The following is a 13,956-nucleotide window of genomic DNA, read 5'->3' as shown; positions in this document are numbered from 1 at the left end:
GAATCTATCCTGCAAATGTGTGGTCTGCAAGACACTGCTGGGACAGGAACTACGAGTAAACAGACACAGAAGGAGGTTCTGGCTTTGAAACGACACTATTAAAAAGATCAAGAAACATATGCAAAATCACCAGGTACTAAGTTAGAATGCCAGCATAAAACAGGTGAAGTGTCTCAGCCTTACAAAAGGACAGGGTCAGTTGTGATATTCAGATGACCAGTCAATATATCCCAGAAGACCACGCAGTACAGAGAGAAGTGGTCAAAGGGAAAAAATAAACTTCCATTAGCCAGTAGCTCAGAGAGACAGCTGCAGATCTCGAAGGAAGGCAGATGGTAATGTAGAGTGATCCATGAGTCAGAATAAAATTAATCTTGGAGGAGAAAAAAAGATTCTGGGATGGATTGTGAATCTACCTACTCACCCCCTGAAACTGCCCAAATTTTGGTCACTTTCTTTAGCACCAAACTAAAACTTACTGTTGCCACTTCTGTTCAACTCAGTTAAGTCCTATCTGGCCCAATGGTCCCTCTCTATCCACAAATGTCTCACATGGTCTAGATGGTCCAAATCCTACAAAACTCACTCACCCTCAAGAACACTAAGGGCTTTATCCCGAGCTCCCTTCCACCATGACCTCAGCAAACGAAAACTGAGGCTCTGAGAGCCACTGACAGCTGGTCCCACGTCATCCCCAACCTCTTACCAGCTGGTACTGACGGCTGTACAAGTCATGGCAGTTGTTGAAGATATACTCATATGTGGAGTTCAAACAGGCCTTCACACAATCCTTTACCACCTGGCTGGCTCTCGGAGGGCTCTGTAGTTCTTGTACCTGCCAATTAATAAAAGAAATATGGGTCTGGAGTCTTTCTCACCAAGGAAGGACCTCCTCCTAGAACTACCTCCAAACTATTCCAGATTCCTTTCACCCCTCTATGGGTTCCTGGGCCTTGCCCTGGATTGAAATTGCCAAGACAGCTGTTGTGGAGAACTGCCAAGCCCGTCCTTGGTGATCCATGGTCTTCTCTGAAGTAATCCAGGGAACAGGCATATGAAAATGTGAGCTTTGAGATGATTCCTACAGCCTCAGAGTCTGCCAAGCAATTCTTATTCTCCATGTGCCTGTGGCCAGGCCCCCAGACCAGTTCATCTCTTACCTTCATTCTGAAGAAAGTAATGCTGGTCAGCAAATCCACTGTGGACTTCAAGTCCTGAAGCCGCTCTGGGCTCCCAGCAGGGAAATTATTCTGTTGTAAATCAAGCAAAGGTAAGAAAGGAACAGAGAAATAAGAAAGCCTCCCTTCCAGCAGCAATGAAATAAAAATCTCCCCTAACTGCTACCCGCTGGAATTTTCCCTCGTTGAGATGGACAAAGAAAGCGGTAATACTGTTAGTCTCCCTCTCTTTCTCACTGATGCAGACAGGCCCTTGCCAAAAGCAGAGGTTAATAACCCCCAGCCCAGAAAGCAACACTTCCTACCCCCTAATGCTACTTCCCATGCCATGTGTGTGCATTTTCACAAATGAACACCTACACACATTTACACACACACACACACACACACACACGCTTTTCTTGGGTGAAGATTCTTACACCCTGACAGTGAATTCTTCAAAAGTTACAATCTAACTGTATATCCTGGAATATAAGTGTAGCCACACTACACACCAGACTGAGAGCCGAGACCTGGACTTCCTGTACAACAGACCCCAGCTAGAGCTGTTCTGGAGTCAGCAGATGGCACAGCTCTGGGCAAAACTGCTTTTGGAGCAAGTTCCTTAGGACCTCCCTGCCACGCTTCACTTCATTCCCTTTGGCATAAGTTTTAGGGAGAAGCTGCCAAGGACAGCTGAAGGGTTGAGCCACTCTCCATTTTAAGGGTTCCCTTTTTAAACCACACAGCTACTTATATGCCAAATATAAGATATACAGTCAACTCTCCATTATTCATGCAAATGGAGGGCACTGGAAGTGCAGATAATTAAAACCTTATTTCTTTTTAACTTTGAGATTATTTTTATACTTACTTTTTAATGTGGATATTGCCTGTTCTGGAAATTCACAACAATGTAAGGCAAGTAATGAAGCCATTCTAAGAAGATCTAACTTAGGAAGAATTGAAAAACTTCCTATTTCCCTGCCCTGCCCTGTCCCAGGTACCCACCCTCCTACTATACCTATTTTCTCCCTCCATCCTAGGAATGGACATGACCTCTGCTACCAATTACTTGTTCAAGCCAAGCTACACTATCTCCCCCTTAGCTGGATTCTCACACCTCCCCTGGTAAATAAGGAGAATATGGAAAAATGCCAAGAAGAAAATGCAATTATCTAATTTTTACAAGGGCATTGCTGGAAGAGATTATTCTTAGGAGATTTCCCAGTGAGAATGTCATTAGGGAATTTGGTAGAGTGATGTGAATGGGGTTGGAAAGCAAACTGTCTACAAAAAGCAACCTCCTGCTATTACACCCTGCGTGGTCCTTGGAGTGTGCAGAACCACAGGTCCGTGGCATTGGCCATGCACATGGGTGTGATGATACAGACCAATTTTCCTTGCCTTCTATCTTTACAGCCAAGATTGGCCTTCAGTCTCTCTACACTGGGCTGATATTAACTCTTACCCCACCCCACCCCACGTCTTCACTCACCCTGTATGTAGAGAGGTCAATCCTCAGTGAGTTGTGCAGCTGGTCCAGTAGTTTCACAAATCTCTCTTTCTAAGAGTGGGAAACAAATAACAGGGGAGAGAGAGAGAGAGAATGTTTCTGAGACCCCAAGACTATAACAGAAACAGAATCATCTCTGGGTGAGGAAGAGACAGTGGGTTAGGGATACATCCTAGCCCACCCCTGTTCCATCTCTTGGCAGTCCTATCTCAAACTGAGGAATCTTCTCATACTGGCAAGGAGAAAGGAAGTCCCTAGGAGGGAAAACAGCTCTTTCTGTACAAGAGTAAACAAGAGATGACCAGTGAGTGCATCTCTATCCCTTCGAAGCTAACTCATCTAAGTCAGATAAAGGGAAATTCCAAACATTCTCCAACTTGTTCCTGCATCTTTGGTCTCCGGACTTATCTTGGGACAGCTCAGGCCAGTTAAACAGTCCCAGCCTAGCAGTAATGATGGGAGGGAGGATGAGTGATGCATTTGGAAGGTGATCAAGCAATCTGGAGTGCATTTCTCTTTAAACCATATCCACACCATTTCCCTCAGTTTATACTTTTTAAATGTTAAATAAATGACATATACTCTTTTAGTAGCTGCTTTTTAAAGAGAAGATATAATTAAATGTGGAATCACATGCCTATAGGCACAGCACTCCTAGAATTCATATAAGAATTATATTGTATATCTTTAGATATTAAGTCAATATATAATGGGATGTGACAGATGAAACAGGTATTTGATGGACTTAATCAATGATATTCATCTATGGAAAGAGTCTATTAACAACAAGAAAAAGTTGTTAGTACCAAAAACAGGGCTCAGAGACCTAGTGGATGCGGGGTTATCAGTAATTTTGTGCCTAAAGAGGTAATCTTTGTGGTGGGTCAAAGATATTTTATACAGTTTATACTGAAGTTATGCCAGGTGACATTCTGAGTAAAGATTCAACTTCCCAAGTACCTTAACACAGGAAAGGGTAACCCTGAATAAGGAAAACAGTCCAGACACTGGAAAAGGGACAGGCTCGAATGTACACTGGTACCCTTGCTCAGACAACAGTCTCTTATGAACGTAAGTGGTACAGATCCATCAGAGACTGAGTGACGTGCAGAGCGGTGCACTATGGATCTGCAGGACTAAGAAACACGGTGACTCAGCCATGTCCTTGGCCTAGAGAGGGTCCACTTGAGCCCAGGTGGAGCCCCCAAACCACAGTGATGCTATTTTTCTCTCATTTATCCATGTCTGAGGAGAGTCTATTAGTAAGTCTACATGTCCATAATGAAATGAGAATAGTCTACATACTCATAAGGAAAAAGCTCACCTATCTAGGTGGTACCTATCTGAATTTTAGGCCCATCAACCAACTCTATAGCACTGACCATAAAAAAATCAAACTTTGTTAATTGATAACAAATGTGTAGACATATTTCACATCACACTCACCCCAAAGTTGGAGGCTGCAAAGCGATCGCATGCAGACACATTGGTGGAGGCGGTTGTGTGGGCATAGTAGGCATTGATGTTGGCCAGTAAGGTGCTCATCACTGCTGGCACACCAGGACACATGTACTTGGATGACAAACATGCGAAGTGCCTGAAAAACAGCACCCTCAGCCTCAGAGACTCTTTAGGACTTGCAGCAGAAGCCAAGTAATTAAAAGATCTCACAGATATGTATGAAGCCTCCCATCACGTTGATATAAAAGGATTTTCATAGTGACATTCAGTGAACACCTACTATGTGCCATGTCCTGTGCTAAGTGCTAGATTCCAAAGATGCAATAACCTGGCAGAGAAAGCAAGTGTTAGAAAATAAGTCAATAATCCAAGGTGAACTATGCAAAAGCGCCGTGGAAACATACAGGAAAATAACCTAAAGCAGAATGGTTGGGGACTGGAAGAGATTAAGAAAAAAGGCTTTTTGAAGAAGATACGGTTGAAACAAATCTTAAAGGATTATTGAGAATTAATCAAATGGAGAAATGTACAGCACAGGGAAACTGCAATGCAAACACAAATATATTCATGACAGAGTGATTTACTTGGGAAACATCGGTTTGGCTACTGTTCAGGTGTTTGATAGAGGAACACCAAGAAATGAGAGAGAAGTAGGTAGGGAATAGATACTTGGACAAAGATAAGACTGAGACAGAAAGATCATTTGAAGAGTTACTGCAATAATTTAGAAAAGAACCAATAAAACACTAAGTAGAACAGAAAAATGGTTAAGAGCACAGCCTCTAGAGTCAGATTCTGGTTTGAATCTCACCTCCACCCCTTTACTTAATGACCTTGGATAAATTACTTAAAGGTCTCTATGCATCAGTCTTCTTATCTGTAAAATGGGGAAGATACTGATACTGACCTCAAGGTGTTAATATGAGTATTTAAAGAATTAACATTCATATGTGCTACATAAAAGTTATTATTATCATCATTATTGTTGACTATGGCAGTAGTGATAGATTAAAAACATTTTTTAGGAGACAGCATATAGAGGTTTTAAAGACTGGATGTTGACAGTTAAAGGTACAGTAGTAAGGAAGAAAAATTTAGGCTGACTCCTAAATTTTTTTGGACAACCGCATAGAAAATCATTTATTCATTAAAATAGGAAATAGAGGAAGATAAGCTTATTTGGTGGAAATAACATTGATTTGGAATTTAGCCGTGCTGAGTTTACTATGCCTGTGGGGATGCCCAGGAAGCAGCTGAAAATGGATCTAAAATTCAGGAAAAGGCCTGATCTGGGGAAAGTGATCTGGGAGCCCTTAGCCCGGAAGTAGAGGTTGAGGCCACAGGCTGGGATAGGAGCATCTAGGGGCAGTGAACAGAGTAAAAGCGTCAGAGGGGCCATTCTTAAACCTCATTTCTCACCGTATTTCTTCTCTCCATCTATAATGAACTCCTTGCAATTTATTGAGTATTCTACACTTTGTTGTATCTTAGCTTCCCAGAAAATGCCCTACCAAGAATGCCCTCCGTCCTTTTCTGTATTTAAAGATTCAGTTCAAGTGTCAACTCTTTAATGGTTTCCCTCACAGGCCGCCCATGAAATTCAGATGCTCTCATAACGCCCTGTGATTACTTCTACCACAGCACTTACTGCATTATATTGTAATTGTTTGTTTACTGACTTGTCTCCTCTGCTAGAGTTCCCCAAGCACAGAGGCCCCATCTTACTCATCTGTGTTCTCAGCACCTGGCACAATGTGACACATAGAAGGAACTCAGTAAAAGTTTGCAGAATAAATGAGCACAGCCAGGGCAACAACTGCCCTCTGCTTACCTAGGGCTGCTTCCTATGCAGCCTCACCAATAGACAAACTACCTCTTCTCATAGTAGACGGGAATTTCTGTTATAGGAGTCTCGGTCAACTCCACACTCAGCTGCTTTCCCTATGGTTACGTGCCCTCTCTGACATCCAGGCCAGTCTACGAGAGCTTGCCTGTTACACACATGTACATGAGCACACATGCTCTATCTCCGCAGGCCTGTGACACTTAGGCAGTTTTTCCTCGCGTAGCCTCCGGTGCCCTTTCCCTCCCTGTCTCTGAACCCTGAGGTAGACAGACAAATATCTTCTTCCTGAGTTATTGATAAATACACTCCCTTTATACATATACTCTCTTTGCCTTAGGGCATACACCCACCTCACTTAGCTCAGAGAGGGAAGAAGTGGATCACTGCATGGTACCCCACTAAGGACCTGTCTACCCTGTCAGTGTGCTTTCATTAGCCACCCCAAGGGTGAGTAGCCACTTCCCAAAGCCCCAAGCAAGTCTCACGTCATGGCCTGATATATGGATTCGATGCCATAGCGCATGGCAAATTCATCCACAATCTCTTGGGCAGTCTCATCAAAGTACACCTTCCACGCATCATCTCCTCGAGCCTCGGGGATCTGGACTCCTCCACTGCCCTGAATGTCTGTGAGGTAATGGAAAAGGTTCTGCAGGAGACAGAGCAAAGGAAAAAGTTAAATATATATTAAAAACAAAATCTGCTGGTGAAGTCCAGAGTTCCACAGAAAGTCTGTACTTTAAGTCATCGCTCAGTTCCTCCTATGGCCCCAGGAGGCTATTCCCACATTAGTGAAAGAGAACTGAGGCCGGGACTGTTACTTGGGCTGTCCAGTAGCACAATGAGCCAAGGACAAAATCAAAAACAGGCCCCAGACCTTCAACCATCTAGCAATAGTATTCATTAGCAAAGACCCTCCCCAGCACTGCTTTCCAGCCACCCACCCATCTACCAAGGGCTGGCTCACCTCATGGAGACATGTATACTGCACATGATACGGGGCTACCTTCTCCTCCCCCTTGATTTCCACACTGATTTGCAGTCGGATAGCCCCTGAGACGGCTGATTTGTCCGTCCTCTTCTCTAGGAGGGAAAGAAGACTAGCGATTGACACCAATGCAACTACAGACAGCATGGACAGTCCCCATCCTGGCTTAACCCACAAAAAAAGAGTCACTGACCCAAGGGTTCACCTAACAGGGTAGACTTACTCCAGTGATCGCATAGACACAAACACCCCAAATAGCCCCAGTAGCATTTCTCCTATTCCATTAGCAGAATAGGGAGCTAAAGGCATTAGGGATGAGCAGGGAGATTAAAGGGCCTTCTGAAATCTGGAAAACATCCAGCCAGAGTGGGTTCCAGCCACCCCCACTCCTCTGTCCCCCATCTCTACCCATGGTCGATTCTCTACACGCAAGGCAGGCTCTGTATAGAAGAATGCTTTAGCGACTGAGTGGTGACTTTGGTAGACAGCATTCTTCCCGAGTTCCTTATTTATGCTCTCCCTTCCCACCAACTTTCTCTGGTTCTGTTTCCTCACCCAAGTTGTACCAGACGTCCATCTCGCCACTCAGTGTCCGAACCTCAATGATGGTTTGGCCAAGGAAATCATCAGACTCACGCTTTAGCCGCTGCTTTACTCTCGACTTGATGTCATCATCCTCATCCCACACACGTACCTTAATGCGGTCAGAAGAGTTGTGGCACTCACTGTGAGAGAATCAGGCAGGCTCTGTTAGGGACGGACCCAGTAGCACCCAATCAGATTCCCTCCCACAGCTCCACCAACTGCACTTGAGGCCCTGCAAGGGAGGAAAAGCAGTTAGAGAACAGTGGTACTGAAGTTGCAAGGGAGTAAAGCTGTCCCAGCAAATGGTTCATTCCTCAGCCTGGTGGCTCTATATACAATTATCCAGTTTTTGTTGCCTTGGAACAAAAAAAAAAAAAGAGGAAGGGGGAAGGGGAAGAGTAGTTAGCTGTATCAATAGCAGCAAGAGGAAAACAGCTGGACAGATGCTACAGAGCCCTAGGAAGCAACTGTTAGTTCCCTCTTCAGAGTTACTAAAGGTGTTAATGTTCATGGTATGTCCATCCTGCATCTCCACTTAGCTTTTTATCTACCTCCTCCATCCATCTAATATGTGGTTGACAAACTTCTACCATTCTTTGATACCCACTTGAATTGCTATTTCCTTTATGATGTTAGCTTTAGAGAAGGGAGTTTGCCCAGGTTACCCCCTCTACCCCTCTTTCCCCAACAGGTGCTTTTTGGGTCCCGTTCCTTCACCCAAAAGTTGTACTTGGCAGAATTTGCTGCTCATTTCTCTGGGTTCTCATGAAATCTTCTACATTCATTAAAATATAATAGTATAACTACCGGGGTACTGAAAAATAATAAGCAAATCAACAATGAACTTGCTGAAGCCAAAGACTGACTGTCTCACTAATTTTTAGATACAAAACATCATATACAGTGTCTTGTACAAAATAGGGGCTTAATGAAGAGTTTACTAAATGGATAAATGTGGGGAAAATTGACTACAAAGTAAATTCATTTAGAATAAATCATAAAGATTCAAGCAAGAACCATTTAGATTCTCAAAGAAACAAGTGCTCCCCCAGTAACTGTTGCCTCTGGATTGGAGGGTGACTTTACCAGGCCCCAATCCCTTTTCACGTGGGTTCAACAGAACCTAGGAGCCAACAGAAGGATCTACATGGCCAGCCTGCTGAGCTCACTGAGACTCAAAGTCCTAGTCCTTATTTCTTTCCTGGGCCTCAGGAGTGTGACAAAGCATCTGGATTCTCTAGACATCAGTTCAAGTCCTAGGCTAGAGCTTTCAACAACCATTTCTTAAAGTGAGATAACTGAAAAAGAATTAGGGGGTTGGGGTAGAAGCTGAGGCAGAAAGAAAAGAATAATTCTTTTACATGAAATGGAAACTTCTCCAGACCACAGATGTCTTCCTTCAAGCCAGAATTAGCCAGCTGTAGGACACGGACATTCCTTCCCCTCTCCCCAGAAGAGTCTAATACTTCCTAGGCAGGATGGCAGTGCCAGGAGGTGCACAACAGGGTGGCCAGTCTCTGGTTTTGTCACTGAGCACTAGAGAAATCTTTCTAGTACTAGAAAAAGCAGTATGAAGTGTCCAGAGGCCCCTTGAATAGCCCTAGTTAAGACAGGGCTTGAGCAAAGTAACCTTGACACAACAGTCCATGAGAAAAAAACCAGAAAAAATAAAATGGCTGCTTCACAATTAAAGCACGTGAGAAATGGGTTTTCTCTACTGCCTCTGTCCCATACCTTTTAGGGGCCAAGCCCGGAATAGGGCTTGGCTCCAGGTAAGGCAAAGACCTCTGTGACTTACAAATGGAACTTTTCCTCCCAAACAGGATTCAGGTTCCCAAAAATGGTCTTGGTACGCTTCTTGGTTTTGCCCACTTGCACAGTCACATAGGGGTCACTGGATCCAGTCTTGTCCTTGGCTTGTAGGCCCTGGGCACACACCACTGCAACCCAAATGCATAGAGGAGGAGACTTCAGAGTACGCTCCAGAAGTGAGAAATCCTCCATAACATGACTCATATGTTCTCCACCTTGGAGAAGCCTCTCTCTCCTTCTTGCACAGGAACCCTAATCTTCTCACTCCTCCAAAACCATCCTTAGACCTAAGCCACCAGCCTTTCCTTCAGAGACTAGCCCAAGAATCCCAGCTCCCCATCAAAGCCCTAACTGACCACTTACCCCTAAACTGGCCCTTACCTCCCCTGACATATGCATGTTTCAGCCACACCCTCCCAGCTAGTAATCACGGGTTAACTATTCCCTGATCTCCTACCAGTCTCCTTTCCCCCACCACCTAGCTCTTGTATTACCAGATTGTTAACCAAGTCTACAATATTAGATGGTTACCAAATACTTCTATTATCACTCATATTGTTTGCAGGTACCAGTCTTACCTTTCCCAGCCCCCCTAGCACCATGGCTGAGGAGAGAGAGAGTGATGAATAATGAGGCCCTCCCTCTTTCCCTCAGTTCTGTCTTCTCTGTCCCCAGCCCCTTGCTCCCTCACACTCGGAGGGCTTCTTCCGCAGGCTCCTCCCCATAGCCTAGGGCTTCCTGTCTCCTTGCGCTCTGGCCTGCTCACCAGTGATGGTAATCTTGGCTGACCATTTGGAGGTGCCATCCAGCACACTCTGCTTCACTGTTTTCATCTGTTGCACGTGGGCAACTTTGCTCACGGCGAAGACATCCCGGATAACTTCGAAGATCTCCGGCTTATTCCGCTCTCGGATCTTCATGCGGTCTTTCATGGCCATGATAATGTTCTGGGTCCGGTCCTCAGCTCCGTGTTTACAGCTCTTTTCTGCAGCCCCTGAAGGATGGCCAGAGAGAGGAAGTGAGTTAACCAGCAGGCCTTTAACAAGGCTAAGGGTCAGGTTGAGGAATTGAGTCTGCGAGCAGTCACTGAGGAATAGGAGAAGTTTAGGAAGACCGGGATATTTCTGGGAAAAATTAATCACTTTTGGGGCCTGCTGAAGTTTAAAATGCATTTCAAAGGGTAGTAAAAACTGGATGAATGTTATGGGGGTTTGTTATCTTATTCTATTTAGGTATAGGTTGAATTTTTCATCGAAAAAGAAAGAAAGAAATGTAGCTCAGTCTGTAGTTGGCTATGTCTTTCTTCCATCCAGATGGTAGTTGAGAGAGACACCTTTCAAGTCTAAGGCCCAAATATCACCACTGGCTACCTCAATTATCATGGAGGGGTGGTGGATGGGCATGACAACTCCACCCACCTCATCCAACTTCCAAGCCATGATACAGACCCCAGAACTGTCACAGCACAGAGTCAGGTTCTACCCCATGGCTCCAGTGCCTTTACTCACAGAAAATAGTGTGATATGGTAAGAAAAGTATGGCCAGATAGAGCTAGGTAACAGACAGAGTTAGGTTCAAATCCTGACTCCACTACTGCTAGCTGGGTAAACTGGTTTCTTTTAAGAGGAGAAAATAGCACTTATCTCTCAGAGTGATATGAAGCATTATATCAACATGTATAAAGCACCTAGTTCAATGCCTTGTACCTAGCAGACACTCAATAAATGGTCACTATTATTATTACTACCATCATTATTATCTTGGCAGGTATGGCAAACCAGCTCATCTCAAAGACTAGCAGGCTTGCCTATTGCCCTAAAAATTATGACAGAAAACAGGCTACCCCACTGTATTTCATCACCCAGGCTTCTTAGAAAGAGACCATCCTTCAGCTATTTTGGCTATGCAGACTGACTTATCTCTTATCTCTCGCTAGTCTCCAAAGGCTTAGGCCTTTAGTACAAAACCTGTAGCAAAAAATAAAGGCTAATGTGCACATCCTAACTGTGGGAGGATGGCAAGCAATTTTTCTGTCCAGGGAGGCCCATAAAAGGGCATTTCATTCCACTCTGAGCTGCATAGAAGGCTTAGGCAGAGGGTATTTGCTGATAAATGAAAACTGACCTGGGCTGCATCCATTTAGCATATCCCATGTACCACTACTTCCTTGGAGTGGAACTTCTAAAAGGCCCTTGAGGAGAAGATCAACATCCTTGCTACACAGCAACATTTCAGGTTTCCGGCAAGCAGCCAGCCTGGCTGCTGGCAATTAAAGCAAGAACCTGATGGCACCTGTGCTTGTCGCCCCCTCATGATGGGTCCAGGCAAAGTCATCACCAGCATTCGTCTTAAGACCGTCTTTGCAGAGCCCCATCTCTTCCACTGACTTGTTCTACTTGTCTCTTAATGTCTACTGTAGTCATGCCACTGGCACCGATCGAGGGCTCTTCAAAGAGGGACATCTTAAGTGAACGGTTCCTCCAGGCCTCTCTCTAGGCCCCTTTTATGTTGTATATCTTTCCTTGAGATAATGAAATGTTTGAGTCTAGAGGTGACCTTCCTTTCTCCTACCACTATACTTAAAGCTTTCATTGCTCTGGCTGGGCTCTGAGTGACACCTGGGAGACCTGGAAGCGTGAGGAAACACATTCCCACACCCCCACCCCTGGGTCCAGCAGGAGCAGAGCAAGGAGATAAGAACTTAGAGTGCCATTGCCTCTGAAAAAAAAAAAAAGACAGAAAAACTTCTGTTCCTGGCACTGTTGTATAGAAGCTGTGTCTATAAGCAAGGAATAAATGCTGTCTTCCCTGGATCCTAGGGTCTAGACCTCAGGAAATTCCTCTCGGAGGTTTGGATCCTCACAGAACTCTCTTTCCTCATTAGTTCTGGTCCCCAATTAAACATGCTCAAGCAATTTGGACTTTGCAGCCACTGTGGTAGATGCACCACTCAAACGCAGTCTCTGAGACCATCTGAATCCTTAAGGACTACAATAAACTCAAAGAATTTTTCCTAAAGGTGCTCAAGAGAGTGCTGTAAAACCTGTTATGTGGGAAGCCAATGCCCCTTGACTCAGGACTCTGCATTCCCTGAAAAGGAAAGAGCTTCAGAATCAGGTAGACTAGAGGGATGATGTCCAGCTATCCTAGCTCTTGGCTGACAGACTGCTTTGGAGGGGGCCTGCTGCCTGTGCTCCCTACCCCTCATCCCGCAGGGGTACTCACGCTGCAGGCAGTCGGCGTTGAGCAGGTCCTGGCACTTCTCATGACACTTGACACCACACTCACTGCAGCGCATGCCCTGCCGGGCAATGCCCCAGAGCAGGCCTTCACACTCATAGCAGTAGGTTGGGGTAGTGGCGCTCCAGACCTCGAAGTTGTGTGGTGTGGTACACGAGATGGGGTAGATTAAGGCCTGCAGGGTTTTCTTATACACGTGGGATTTCTGAAAGACACATTCCCCATCACCCACCAGTGACTTTCAGCCTCTGCTGGGAGATATCAGAACTGAGACCCTGTGGAGCAATCAAGACCCTGGTTTTTCCTCTGGCAGTGGAGGAATGCTCTAGACTAGCCCAGCCCATAGCCCAGCCTGGCAGAAACAAGCCCCCAAATGTCGTGTGTCCCTGGTTGTGCAAGATAGGCCTGACCTGAACACTGGGTCTGAGCCTTGCCTCAGCATTCCAGCTTTCTTGGAAAACAGAGGGTACCAGGTCCACTATAGTACCCCAAATTCAGTGGTAATATACGCCCACATGAGACTTGGGCTAACCCCTGACCATGTCCCTTACTTCTCCCAGTGTGGAAAAGTGAGACTTGATGCTACCTCTCTGTTCCATTACCGATGTATGCCCAGCACTCTAGAATTCCCGATTAGTATGGCTACAGAGATGATCACCAGTGGATGGCCAGACCTTTAGGCCAGTGGACTCATGAAAGCCCATGGGTCACTTACCAGTTCTTCATCCTTAAGAGAGGTGCGTGTAGCCATCGCAGAAGTAATCCCTGCCTTCCGGGACTGGACCAATGACTGTAAGAGAAGACCTGTCGTCAGCCCTGGCTGCCACCGAGGACTGGCAGAGTCCTGGGAAGGGAGTTTCAGGATCCAAAGCGAACTGACGGTAACTTAGTGCCTTCTATTTTTACTGTCCTTCACAGGGACTGCCCACAGGTAATAGAGAACAGCATCCCCAGTTAAGATCCCAAACCCGAGGTCCTCAGAGGACTGTCCTAACAATATTAGAACAGCACTTCTCTCAGGGCACCTATCATCCAGAGTTGCTCTTTTCTTCACATTTTTTAAGTATCTTAACCCTTGTTTATAGAAAGGCAAAGAAAAATGAAAAGTTGAGAATTACAGTAGGAAGTAGGCCATTAAGAACAGAATAAACACACAACTCTGGCAGAGTTACATTCAGGAATCATCCCTGAGAATGACTCCACGCTATCATCTATCCCCTGGCACCACCCCAGGCCCACACAATCCCAGGTGCCTGTGAAGGTCAGTAGCTCAAATAAGCAGGGGACTAGGCCAAGTGAAAAGGGCAGTGTACCCTCGGTCAAATCAAGCAGGGCAAGGGGTTAAGTATGA

The 13,956-nt window shown here is 45.3% G+C and overlaps 1 protein-coding gene across 18 annotated transcripts in view; it reads right to left on the bottom strand.

Moving 5' to 3' along the window:
- Positions 1-13,956, bottom strand: part of UNC13B (unc-13 homolog B) — a 204,561-nt gene that overhangs the window by 19,100 nt on the left and 171,505 nt on the right. For all 18 annotated transcript variants that reach the window (XM_036021879.1, XM_036021884.1, XM_036021883.1 and 15 more), the window contains 11 exons: positions 13,321-13,395; positions 12,591-12,810; positions 10,132-10,359; positions 9,352-9,493; positions 7,524-7,693; positions 6,948-7,063; positions 6,466-6,629; positions 4,120-4,270; positions 2,656-2,724; positions 1,161-1,250; positions 707-835 (listed from right to left, as the gene is read on the bottom strand). In XM_036021879.1, the coding sequence (XP_035877772.1) occupies positions 707-835; positions 1,161-1,250; positions 2,656-2,724; positions 4,120-4,270; positions 6,466-6,629; positions 6,948-7,063; positions 7,524-7,693; positions 9,352-9,493; positions 10,132-10,359; positions 12,591-12,810; positions 13,321-13,395 (1,554 nt within the window). The remainder of the gene's footprint in view (positions 1-706; positions 836-1,160; positions 1,251-2,655; positions 2,725-4,119; positions 4,271-6,465; positions 6,630-6,947; positions 7,064-7,523; positions 7,694-9,351; positions 9,494-10,131; positions 10,360-12,590; positions 12,811-13,320; positions 13,396-13,956) is intronic.

Source organism: Phyllostomus discolor, chromosome 3 (genome assembly GCF_004126475.2).
Source record: "Phyllostomus discolor isolate MPI-MPIP mPhyDis1 chromosome 3, mPhyDis1.pri.v3, whole genome shotgun sequence".
Classification (NCBI taxonomy): domain Eukaryota; kingdom Metazoa; phylum Chordata; class Mammalia; order Chiroptera; family Phyllostomidae; genus Phyllostomus; species Phyllostomus discolor.
Note: the sequence above shows the minus strand (reverse complement) of the source record. Positions and strands in the feature narration are given on the sequence as shown.